The following is a 12,541-nucleotide window of genomic DNA, read 5'->3' as shown; positions in this document are numbered from 1 at the left end:
AATGAGAATCATGTTGGTGCACCAGTAGAGTCCTTGTCCTGAGCTAAGGACCATGCTCCCTGCCTCACACCCATTGTCTCACTGAGTCTTCACCCACCCATCCAGTGCTGGCTTCACAGTCCCCTTTGTGCAGGTGAGGAAGCCAGGGCTCAAAAAGTTTCTGTGACTTCTCTAAGACCACACAGCTAATGGGTCCCAGAGCTGGCATTCAGACTTGGGTCCACCTGCAGTCATGCTAGTGTGAGGCTGGCTTGCTTCTCCTCATCTTCCCTGCCGGGTCCCCCAGCAGAGGTACCAGCACAGAAGAGGAGGCTCTTTACCATCTCATCCCCAGGGGGGCACTCTTTGGCCCCTCTCCCTTACCCCACCCCATACTTCATGTCTCCTGGCCCCAGAATTCAGGTGTGCCTCAAAGACCAGGGAAGTAAAGTCCATCCTCATGATTCATGGATTCCATATTTGAGAATTCGCCGACTCACTAACATTTGTGTAAGTCCAAAGTCAAGACTCTCCGTGCCTTCACAGTCATTCTCGGGTGTGCACAGAACAACAAAACAAAAACCAAAACAAAAACAGAGTCACCCACACCCACGTTCTCAGCTGGGGTCGAGCGAGGCCACGCTCTGCCTCCTTCTGTCACCTCTCATGCTGTAAACCAGTGTCCTTTTGCGTTATATTCAGTGCTGTGGGTTTTGCATGTTTGTGGTTTTTGTTGGTGATTTTGCTGTTTAAAATGGCCCCCCAGACATACTGCTGAAGGGCTGTCTAGCCATCCTAAGTGTGCAAAGGCTGTGATGTGTCTTACAGAGGACATATGTGCGTGAGAGCAGTTTTATTACAGGCTTGAGTTATAGTGCTGCTGGCCATGAGTTCAACATTATGGATCAGCCATATGTATTACATAAGCTATCTTTAAACAGAAGCATACATATAACAAGGTTATACGTCGATAGGTTGATAAAAATGTGGAGACCAGAGGCTCGCAGGACCCTAATCTTGTATTTCCCTAAGAGCAATGCTTTGGTATTCACTAATGCGGTGTTCCCAGCAACTGTGTACAACGTAACTACTGTGAGTACTGGTTGAGTATCCCATATCTGAAATGCATGGGATCAGGAGTGTTTCAGATTCCAGATTTTTTTGGATTTTGGAATGTTTGCGTGTACACAATCAGATGTCATGAGGCTGGGATGCAAGTCTAAACACGAAATTCACTTGTGTTTCATGTACACCATATACACAGCCTGAAGGTAGCTATGTGATATTTTTAATAATTTTATGCGTAAAACAAAGTTCAAGTACATTGAACCTTCAGAAAGCAAAGGTGTCAGGTGTGGAATTTTCTACTTGTGGCATCATATCAGCACTCAGAAAGTTTCGGACATTCTGGTTAGGGATGCTTACTTATAATGAGAGTGGACTATACCACCTCGTTTTTTTCTCGTTACCCATGCTCCCACCCATCAGTTCCCTGTAGACAAATATGACAGAGGCCTTCTAGGCCCTGGGCAGCATCTGGATCTCACTGGTGCTACTCAGATCGCTTTCCTCCCTCCGTCCCTGCCTGCAGCCACCACCTTGGTCATGGCTCCAGCGAATGCTGTGTAACTGGGTGCAGTGGAGGGCACATTGGGGGGCCAGCTGAGAGAAGGGCACACTTGGGTGAGGCTGTCACTGGGGTTCAGTGCCCCACTAGCTTCAGGGTCCCAACACAAACATCACCCATCACCTACCAGGAATTATTCGTTTTATTTCAAACCAGAGAAATGTACTTTGTTTTTAACCTGAAGACAGAAACTTACAGGCCTGTGGGCGTGAGGCAGATATTAAGATGAATCAAGCTTGCCAAGCGCATATTTGTCTTCTGAACAGGATCTGCTAGTCTTTGCTTCTGCGAAGAAATATGTACTCTCCCATTTGAGGTGAAACTCAAGCACTTTGAATCTTTCATCCTCCCAGTTTTGATAGGAACATGAGTATAGAGAATATTTCCGTATGCCCCAGAAAACAACAGCACAAACACATGATAAGTGTCAACCAACTCCCAGCATCAGCAACCAAGCAACAAAAGGGAGTGGTGAGGTCTCTGGAAAAATATGGGCCTAGATCTCATCAAAAAGGACAGATGTCATTCAGCTCATCCCAGTGCTTGCCATGTTGGAATAAAGCTGAGGGCTGCCAAATGTTTCCACTTCTCAAGAGCTGCCACAACTCCTGGTGTGGAAGGAGAATGGGCAGACAAGCCTATGTGAGTTCTGAGTTCAGCTCTGCCCTTCCCAGCTATGTGACACTAGGAATGTCTTTAGCCTTTCTGAGCCTTAGTTTCATCATTTACATAATAGAAATAAATCCACCTTCCTTATAAGTTATGATGTGGATCAGAAATATGAGGAAATAAAGATGAAAGACATGGCTGTGGTACTGGGGAGACAGGTTGTGGAAAGACAGGAGAGGGCATCTGAGTTGAGTGACCCAGAGTAGCTGGTTATGTATTTAAAACAGGGGTTGGGCTGGGCACGGTGGCTCATGCCTGTAATCCCAGCACTTTGGGAGGCTGAGCCAGGCGGATCACGAGGTCAAGAGATGGAGACCATCCTGGCTAACACGGTGAAACCCCGTCTCTACTAAAAATACAAAAAAAATTAGCCGGGCGCAATGACAGGTGCCTGTAGTCCCAGCTACTCGGGAGGCTGAAGCAGGAGAATGGCATGAACCTGGGAGGCGGAGCTTCCAGTGAGCCGAGATCCCACCACTGCACTCTAGCTTGGGGGACAGAGTGAGACTCCATCTCAAAAAACAAAAACAATAACAACAACAAAAATAGGGGTTGCACACCCAGACACTTTCAGGAGCCTGGGAGTAGCACAAATGTGGAACTTGGCTCCGTGCAAGGCCATAAAAATAATAATAGCTAGCAGTGAGCACAAATTAAACACTTTACCCTGTGCTAGACAGTACAGATATTAATGCACTTAACCCTCACCAAGAAACCCTCAGGGGCTCTGAACTAACCCAAAGATGGAGAGAAGCCCCCTGGGTGGCCCTGGTTTTACATTTTGTGGTTTCCTGGGATCTGGGGCAAGATACTGCTCTGAGAATGTGATCGGCTCTTACAAAACCTCCATGCACTTGTTTTGTTTCTGGAGTGTTTGCCCCAAGCTGCACTTTCTGTCCTTCAGCTACTGCTGCCTGTAGTTGCAAGCAGTGCTTTGATGGATGGAGAGACGGCAGCAGCCAGCTCTTCTGGAAAATTCTATCCCCCTCTTTTTTACTCTCCTTCTGTTTTCCATTCTCCCAGCCTGAGGAAATCCAATTCACAAACCTTACAGTAATGTGATGTTAATTTTGCTCATTTAAAGAAACAGATGTCAGGAAATGGGAACCCTCCCACTTCATAGCGGCTTTAACTCATCTGCATTGCCCATCACTTGTATTTTAACCCCCACCCTCTCCAACAAAGAAGCTCAACTCTGGAGCAAAAGCCTTCTCTTCTGGCATTCGGGTGACTTACAGCTGCTGGAGAGCCTTTATCTCTCCTCCTGAGTCTAATTTGGGGGTAATTGGCAGTCTCCTCAGGGCATTACCTTCATTCCTGGGTTATCCCAGACCAGGACTACCAGGATTTATAAGAAAACCGGCCAAGTTTAAGGAGAACCAGGCAGGGAATGGAAATCCAGTCTGCGAGTCTGCTGACTGTCTCAGACCTTGGGCGAGGGATGCTGGGAATGCTTACTCCTGTTTTCCTGGCAGGATGGGAAGGAGAGAAGGAGAACGAGGTCATGCCAAGGAGCAGGGAGGGAACCAAGGCACCGGCTGTTTCCTCCACACCTGCCCACAAGCGCAGGCATGGCCTCACCCTGGGGGCCTCGTCCCTCCTTGGGAAGAGGGCAGTCAGCCTGCATTGAGTCCCCAATTCTGTCACTTGCTCCAAGTCAGTCCCTAAGGGAGTTCTCGCCCCCTGGCATTGTTGTGGGTCAGCCCAGAGCTCAGACCAGGGACTTGGTATGGTCCTAGATCCCCTTCCAATGCTCTGTGACCTGGAGCAGTGCCCTCCTGCTCTGGGGCTCAGTATCTTCAGCAGTAAAATGGTCCTGGTCTATCTCTGCGAGCCCGCCAATTCTACCAGCTTTCGTGTGCTCTGTGAGTTCACGGGCTCCACCTCCACCTGCGATTTCCTTGTTTGCAGAAGATGGTTCCCCATGCAAGGCTCTGAATAGGCTGTCTGCTTGGGAGGCTGGACTCTCCCCTGAGCTAGTATAAACACTGTCATCACCTTCAGTTCATCCATCTGGCCAGGGATGCTTTCCAGGGCCGGGCATTTTGATGGTCCACACAAGCCCCCCAGCAACCCTGCCAGGGAGAACTGCGAACTCGCAGTGCTAATGGCTCTGCAGCATCTGCTTGCTGTTCTGATCTCTCTTGAGGTCTGTGCAGGATGTCAGCATGCAGCCTCGGAGGGAAGGGCTGCTTTCAGACCTCAGGGGCAGACTCAGAAATGGCAGCACCAGCCAGGCATGGTGGCTCATGCCTGTAATCCCGGCACTTTGGGAGGCCAAGGTGGGTGGATCACCTGAGGTCTGAGTTGGAGACCAGCCTGGCCAACATGGTGAAACCCTATCTCTACTAAAAATACAAAAAATTAGCAGGGCATGGTGGCAGGCACCTGTAATCCCAGCTACTCGGGAGGCTGAGGCAGGAGAATCACTTGAACCCCAGGGGCAGAGTTTGCAGTGAGCCAAGATTGCGCCATTGCTCTCCAGCCTGGGCAACAAGGAGAGAAATTCTGTCTCAAAAAAAAGAAAGAAAGAAAGAAATGGCGGCACTGAGGGCTTGATAGGACCAAGCTCACTTTAAGCAAATACAATATCCAAAATCTTGAATTTTGCAAAGAAGTAATATCCACATAGCCAAAGGAATACTCACTTATGAAAGAAGAGGTTCAATGGAGTACATTTGATATGCCAGAAAACCTGGCTTCAAATCCCAGTTCTGTCAGCTGGGTGACTGCAAGCAAGTTAGTTAATCTCTCTGAACCTCAGTCCCATCATCCATAAAATGGGACGATAATAATAAATGAGTCCGACAGCCATCGTTTTGAGGGTTTGATGTGGTTGTGTTGGTCAGATCCCTCATGAGGTGCCTAGCACATAAGAAGTGGTCAACAAGTAGTAACTGGAAAGCACCAATTCATTTGTATCAGGGATCCTTAACTGGTGAGAAAGCTTAGAAGTTCCACAAATGCCCTAGTCCTAAGGAGTGGGGAGCATGCTTTATATTTTTCTCCTGCCTTCCTCTTGAAAATCAGTGCTTAGTGAGAATCTCTAATGAAGACAGAAAATAAGTTTGAGAGTCACTATTTTAACTCTGTCAGTCCCCCAGAGCATTGAAAAGACAATTACACAGAAAAAAACTTCAAATCCCATCCAGCCTATTTTTTAAAATTGATACATAACAATTATACATATTTATGGGACACGTGATATTTTGATACATGCATGCAATGTACAGTGATCAAACAGGATATTTAGGATATCCGTCACTTCTAACATCTATCATTTCTTTGTGTTGGAAGTATTTCAAATCTTTTCTTCTAGCTATTTTGAAATACATATTGTTGTTAACTATAGTCACCCTACTGTGACTGTCACCCTATCTAACACTAGAACTTATTCCTTTTAGCTCCCCCATTAACCAACCTCTCTTCATCTCCCTCAAACCTTCCCAGCCTCTGGTAACCATCCTTCTACTGTCTACCTCCATGAGATCAACTTTTTTAGCTCCCACATATGAGTAGGAGCATATGATATTTGCCTTGCTGTGCCTGGCTCATTTCACTTAACACAGTGACCTCCAGTGCCATTCATGTTGCTGCAAATGACAGGTTTTCATTCTTTTTATGGCCGAATAGTCTTCCATTGTGTATATATACACCACATTTTCTCGATCCATTCATCCACTGACCATACAGTCTGTTTCACAAAGGTAGCTTCACCTGTATAGGGCCAGGGTCCCTGCTCCCTGGGCCAGATGCTGAAGACCAAAGTTCAGGGAGCCCCAGACTGAGCTCCTTCCACCATCCAGTCCTCAGTCTCAGGGGCCCCAGAGAGTCCCTAGCAGCTGCAGGGCAGGTCATCCCCTCCCGGTATCAAGACCATCTGCTCCTTTTGATTCTCCCCTATTCTGTTTCTTCCTTCTAGAAATCTGAGTAACAATAAGATCAAGGAGGTGCGAGAGGGAGCTTTTGATGGAGCAGCCAGCGTGCAGGAGCTGATGCTGACAGGGAACCAGCTGGAGACCGTGCACGGGCGTGTGTTCCGTGGCCTCAGTGGCCTCAAAACCTTGTGAGTGCCTGGGGTGGGGCCTGGGCCAAGACCCAGAGGGAGACGGGAGAGCAGGGGAATTAGAGACAGACTATGAAGGCAAGTGGGACCCAGGCACTGTCTTGGCCTGCTGAATCCCTCTCTTCCTGGAGTCAGAGTCATCAGACATTCCGCAGCCTTGGATGGGAAAGAATTTAGCATGCTGAACACCTCCAGCATACACACTCACACACACACACCACACACACACCCAACATAGTCACCCCACTCTCGTGTATACACGTATATAGATTTATACCAGAAACTTGCTGAAGGAGGCACACAAACAGACATTTACCCACAAACATAAGCATAAGGACCTTTATAAAAATGATATATGCAGACACGTGCAACATGCACATAAACATATATACAAACAGGCACAGACACACAAGCACACACATACATACAAGCTGATGTCTACAACCACGTCTTGATTCTTCTCTTCTCTTCCCAGAAATATGTGTGCACACCCTAGCAGCCACACAATATGCATGTGTATACATACATATGCATGACATGTGCTTCCAAGAAAGCATGCACAAACAATAATGTACATACACATTTACACACAGCCCCAGTGGGGCTCCAGTCCCTGCTATCACAGGACAAACCTGATCAACATGGCTGGACTGAGCTTAGAATTGGCAAAAGCGTCTCACCTATACACACACACACACCACCGTGGCACCATTTGGGACAGAAAAGATCATGCCTGTGCTCTCTCATCCCCACCCCTCTCCCTGTAGGATGCTGAGGAGTAACTTGATCAGCTGTGTGAGTAATGACACCTTTGCCGGCCTGAGTTCGGTGAGACTGCTGTCCCTCTATGACAATCGGATCACCACCATCACCCCTGGGGCCTTCACCACGCTTGTCTCCCTGTCCACCATGTAAGTTCTCCTGGGTCCACTGCCCACGGACTCTGGGGTCCCACTCTGCAGCGCTGTCTCCTCCCACCTCCCTGCTACCTCTAGCCAGGCTTATCTATCTGTCTGTCCACTTAAAAACTCGTTAGGCTTTCTGTATGTGCCAGGCAGGCATCGTCTAGGTGTTGAGGCTGCACACACCCGGCCCCTCCTTCCTGGAACTCACAGCACAGTGAATTGCCACAGAAAGCATGTCCACAGTGATTTGAAAACCCAAGCTGGAAGGCCAGGCATGGTGGCTCACGCCTGTAATCCTAGCACTTTGGGAGGCTGAGGTGGGTGGATCACCTGAGGTGAGGAATTCGAACCCAGCCTGACCAACATGGTGAAACCCCTTCTCTACTAAAAATACAAAAGTTAGCCAGTTCTGGTGGCGAGTATCCGTAATCCCAGCTACCTGGGAGACTGAGGCAGGACAGTTGCTGGAACCCGGGAGGCGGAGGCTGCAGTGAGCTGAGATCATGCCACTGCATTCCAGCCTAGGTGACAGAGCAAGATTCCATGTCAAAAAAAAAAAAAAAAAAAAACCAGGGGCTTTGTTGAGAAACACTGGAGCTGTATTCTGGAAGGTAAGTGGGAGTTAGCTGTTGAAGAATGTGGACAGTGCAGTTCCTTCAGAGGGAAGGGCATGTCCAAGGGCCCTGTGGTTGGTCGCAACAGAGCAAATATGTGGGACTGAACATCTGTCAGCATGGTCACAGTGCTGAATGAGGGAGGGCATGACGTAAGGCAAGGCTGAAGAGGAAACCAGGGTCAGGCTGCAGGACTGCTGTGGGCCATCTCGTCTTTGTCCAGAGCACATTAGGAAGACTGGGACCTTTAAGTAGACCTTAAGTAAGACATCACCAGACAGGGGTTTTAAAAAGATGTCACTGGCGGCCAGGCTTGGTGGCTCACGCCTGTAATCCCAGCACTTTGGGAGGCCAAGGCAGGTGGATCACAAGGTCAAGAGATCAAGACCATCCTGGCCAGTGTGGTGAAACCCCATCTCTACTAAAAATGCAAAAATTGCCTGGGCGTGGTGGTGGTGCACACCTGTGGTCCCAGCTACTCAGGAGGCTGAGGCAGGAGAATCGCTTGAACCCGGGAGGTGGAGGTTGCAGTGACTCGAGATTGTGCCACTGCACTCCACTCCAGCCTGGCAACAGAGCGAGAGCGAGACTTCGTCTCAAAAAAAAAAAAAAAGATGTCACTGGCTGCTTTCAGTGGGTATCAGAACCAGAATTAAAACCCAGCTTTCTGGGCACCTAAAGGAGTGCTCCTGCCCAGGTAGTGCGCTGTCGTGGGAAGGGAGCCTCTGTGGAATAATGGGTAAGACTCTAGAGCCAAATTTCCTAGGTTCAGATCCTGGCTGTGCCTCTTGTTAGCTGTGTGACCTTGGGAAAGTGACTTCATCTCTGTGTGTTTCCATTTCCCTTCTGCATAATCTACCTCCTAGGATGGTTATGAGGATTGAATGTGGTGATGCTTGTAAAACACACAGCAAGGGCCTAGGTGTAGAAAGTGCTCAACACGTGTGTGTTTTACAGCTGCTCGTCGTATTTCCATGTGGCTCTGTTATCCTTAGTCGCTGGTTTATTGTCCCGTCTCTAACCCTCCCCAAAGACCCTTTGGAAGGCAGAAGCAAAGGCTGCTGCCACACCTCCTGTTGCTGCCCTATGCCTACTGCACTTGGAATCAAAGCCGAAGTTAGAGGAGGGCCTAAAGGCCGGCCCCACGTCATCTGGCCCCTCATGCCCTGCCTGTCCCCTCCCTCTCTCCATTCTAGCTCCGTGGGGCTCCTCGCCATTTTCCCATGATCCAAGCCCACTCCAACCTTGGAACTTGGCACTCCCTGGAGCACCCTCCCCCAGCCTCCCTCCCCCCAGCCTCTCTCCCTTCCACCTTTGCTCAAGGGTCACCTGCCTCACCCCGTTCTACCCCTCTGCCATAGCCCCAATCCCTCTAGCCCTGCCCCTTAATATTACAAAGCACTAACCATGTCCTAACATACTGTGTCATTTACTAACTTGCTGTTAATCATATATTATCTGCCCACCATCATATAAGATCCCAAAGGACAGGGATTTGTGGCTGTTTTGTTCACTGCTGCATCCTTAATGTTTAGATCTGTGCCAAGAGCACAAGCAGATGCCCGGCATATAATTGTTGAGTAAAGGAATGAATCGAATGAATGAGTGATGTCAACAGGAGAGGACAATGGGTTGGGAGCTAACATCAGTGAACTGGTCCATTTTAGTCCATATTTAGCCCCTTCTAGGTACCTCCACATTGGAAATCCAAAGACACCTAAGATGCCCAGAAGGGCAGAGTCACAAAGCATTCAGGGAACCAGCTCTGACCCATGAAGTAACTTGCCCCGCTTCACACAGCTACTGAGTGTCAGAGCCTGGACTCCAACCCCGAAACAGCCACTCTCAAGCCCTTCGTTGCTGTATCATCCTACAGCCACTCAAGGGCTGTCTGCCCCGCTTAAATAAGCTCCCCAAGCTTCACTTTCCTCATGTGAGAAAAGGAAGATAATGTTACCTCCTTCATAGGGTCGCTGTGACAGGAATGAATGAGACAATGGATTTATAAAGTGGGTGGCATGGTCCCAGTCCTGTAGTAAACACTCAGGAAGGGATAGCTGCCATCATCCCCTCATCTCTCCATCAGTCCCATTGTTTCAGTCCACAGATGCGTATAAAGTGCCTGTGATGACATAACGCTAGTTTCTGGATATGCAGAGGCAAACAGACCCTACCCTCGTGTATGTAGAGTCCAAGGTGCAAGGCAAGCACAGAAACCAGTCACCGCACACTCCCATGGGTGCTATGGGGAGAATGAAAGGGAATGAGGGAAAAGATATGATAGGGCTGAAATATCCCACTTGATATGGGGGACTCAGAGAAGGCTTCCTTGATGAAATGTCATTGAAGCCAAGGACTAAAGAATGAGAAGAAGCCAGCCAGGCAACCTGTAAAGATACGGGTTCCCAGCAAGGACAGTAGCAAGTGTGAAGGCTCTCGGGGTGAATCTCTGCTAAGGACCCAAAGGCAGTTCACACAGCCAGGGCTTGGTACCCAAGGGAGGGCATGGCGAGAGACCACAGCCACATCCATCAGAGGCGAGGGTCTGGAATGAGACCCTCACAGAGACTGCATCTGGGGAAGAGCCTACGTTTCCTTCCTGAGACCTCCTCCTTCCTGGCTAGGAGAGCTGGGCTCTGGGCAGCAGATCCCAGGGCCACTCCCACAGTAGAAGGGTGGAGGCTAAGCACCCTTCTCTCTTCCTAGAAACCTCCTGTCCAACCCCTTCAACTGCAACTGCCACCTGGCCTGGCTCGGCAAGTGGTTGAGGAAGAGGCGGATCGTCAGTGGGAACCCTAGGTGCCAGAAGCCATTTTTCCTCAAGGAGATTCCCATCCAGGATGTGGCCATCCAGGACTTCACCTGTGACGGTAAGAAGGCTGTGGGTCAAGGTCTGCGGGGAAGGCCCTGGGAAGGCAAGGAAGATGGCGAAGATGCAGGATCAGATACTCCCTGAGATCCAATTCCACTTTGCTTTGGGCATGCAGCTGGAGCTCTGGAGAGCTCTGCAGATCTGCTACTAGCCCACATGGCTCCTTCATGCAAATTAAGAAAAGGTGCCCATTTCAGCAGTCATTTTACTTCCATCAGTTAGAAATCTGTCATAATATATTGATTTCATTAAGACAAGACACCTGCCCATTAAAACAAGATACTGCCATCTATGAGAACACTGTTGTACCAAATATACTCATCTGTCATGTCCACAGTGAGATTGGTGCCCCTTAAATGATATGGCACCCTTGTGGAGTGCACAACCTATACAACTGTACATGGGAGCCCTGGCCTCAGTCTTCCTGTCAGCATCATGATGAGACTCAGTATGTACTCATGAGAAACAGACTTCAAGAAAAGTCTTGTCACTGGCTGGGGATATGGATATCTGAGGCTTTGGTTCTCAGGATCCCAGAGGGCATATTTATTTGCATAAATTCAAGCCAGCACAGTTCTTTACTTGATCAACTTTGGGTTATCTAGAGACAGATAATTAACTGAGATTAAGGCATAATGGAGGCTTGGGACATACTGAACACCCCGGAGGGACTGTGTAGTTGTGGGAGCAGAGAAAGAAAGGAGAAAGAGGAAGGGAAAAGACAAGGCTCTGCCCCCCTCCCCCTGACCACTCCTTCAATCAATTCGGCTTATTCCTGATATGGTTAACGGTGACCTCTTTCCTGTTATTCTTGCTGAGCCTCCTTGATGGTCTTCATCTTATGTCAAATGAGGTAAAAGGTAGGCGACACCCACCAACCACGGATGAGACCAGCGGGTACCCTATTCCTGGTTCTAGAACACAGCGGGGACAGGGGACAACTTGTCTTTGTGGAGAACACGCAGCCTTGCTCACTGGCTCCCCCTAGTGGGGCTTATCTCCCACAACCCTCACCCTCTCTGGGGCTCTCCACAGGCAACGACGAGAGTAGCTGCCAGCTGAGCCCGCGCTGCCCGGAGCAGTGCACCTGTATGGAGACAGTGGTGCGATGCAGCAACAAGGGGCTCCGCGCCCTCCCCAAAGGCATGCCCAAGGATGTGACCGAGCTGTAAGTACCCCCAGCTGCCTCCAAGCACCCTGTCATCTCACCACCAGCAGCATCCTCCATACTTTACCCCAGAATCTCAAGCAAGGCAACATGGCGAAACTGCCCCGGGGAGACCCTACTTGAATGGATCCCAGCAAGATGGCAATGGAGCCCTCACCAAGATGGCAGCCATGGGCTTTGACAAGGGCACAGGAAACACGGCTCCCCCAGTGCCTCTGCCTGGCAGAGGAGGAGTCTCTGACCCTGTAATTCCTAAAGATACCCTGAATATAAGTGGGAGGGTTATTGCCTCATTTTCCGTATCACCCCTGAAACCTCTGCTCTGTACACCCTCTTCCTAAGACTCCTCAGCAGTCTCTCAGTCTGATCCCGGCAGCAGTGCAGGATAATTGTGAAAACATTGTCCAGCGGGCACCGTGGCTTACAAAGCACTTTTCTGAATAGGATCCTATTCCACGTTCAAACAGCCCTGTCAAGCATGCGGCCCCATTTTACAGATGAGGTCTTAGCTCTGAGTCCCATTCATTCTCAGAACAGGAGCTTTCTTATTCCACAACCCGAGCTCCTGCCACTGACTCCTCAGGTCCTGTTTCTGCACCAGAAACTCCCAGGGCTCTTAATATTATGGAGAAAATCGTATT

General features: G+C 49.3%; 1 protein-coding gene across 1 annotated transcript in view; it reads left to right on the top strand.

Annotated features, from left to right (window-relative positions):
* The window catches only part of SLIT3 (slit guidance ligand 3), a 639,400-nt gene that overhangs the window by 540,992 nt on the left and 85,867 nt on the right, over nt 1-12,541 (top strand). Inside the window, exons 17-20 of the mRNA XM_014345150.4 lie at nt 6,198-6,341; nt 7,109-7,252; nt 10,567-10,730; nt 11,768-11,900. Of these exons, the coding sequence (XP_014200636.3) occupies nt 6,198-6,341; nt 7,109-7,252; nt 10,567-10,730; nt 11,768-11,900 (585 nt within the window). The remainder of the gene's footprint in view (nt 1-6,197; nt 6,342-7,108; nt 7,253-10,566; nt 10,731-11,767; nt 11,901-12,541) is intronic.

This window comes from Pan paniscus, chromosome 4 (genome assembly GCF_029289425.2).
Source record: "Pan paniscus chromosome 4, NHGRI_mPanPan1-v2.0_pri, whole genome shotgun sequence".
In the NCBI taxonomy this organism is placed as follows: Eukaryota; Metazoa; Chordata; class Mammalia; order Primates; family Hominidae; genus Pan; species Pan paniscus.
This window is presented reverse-complemented; position numbering and strand designations above follow the sequence as displayed.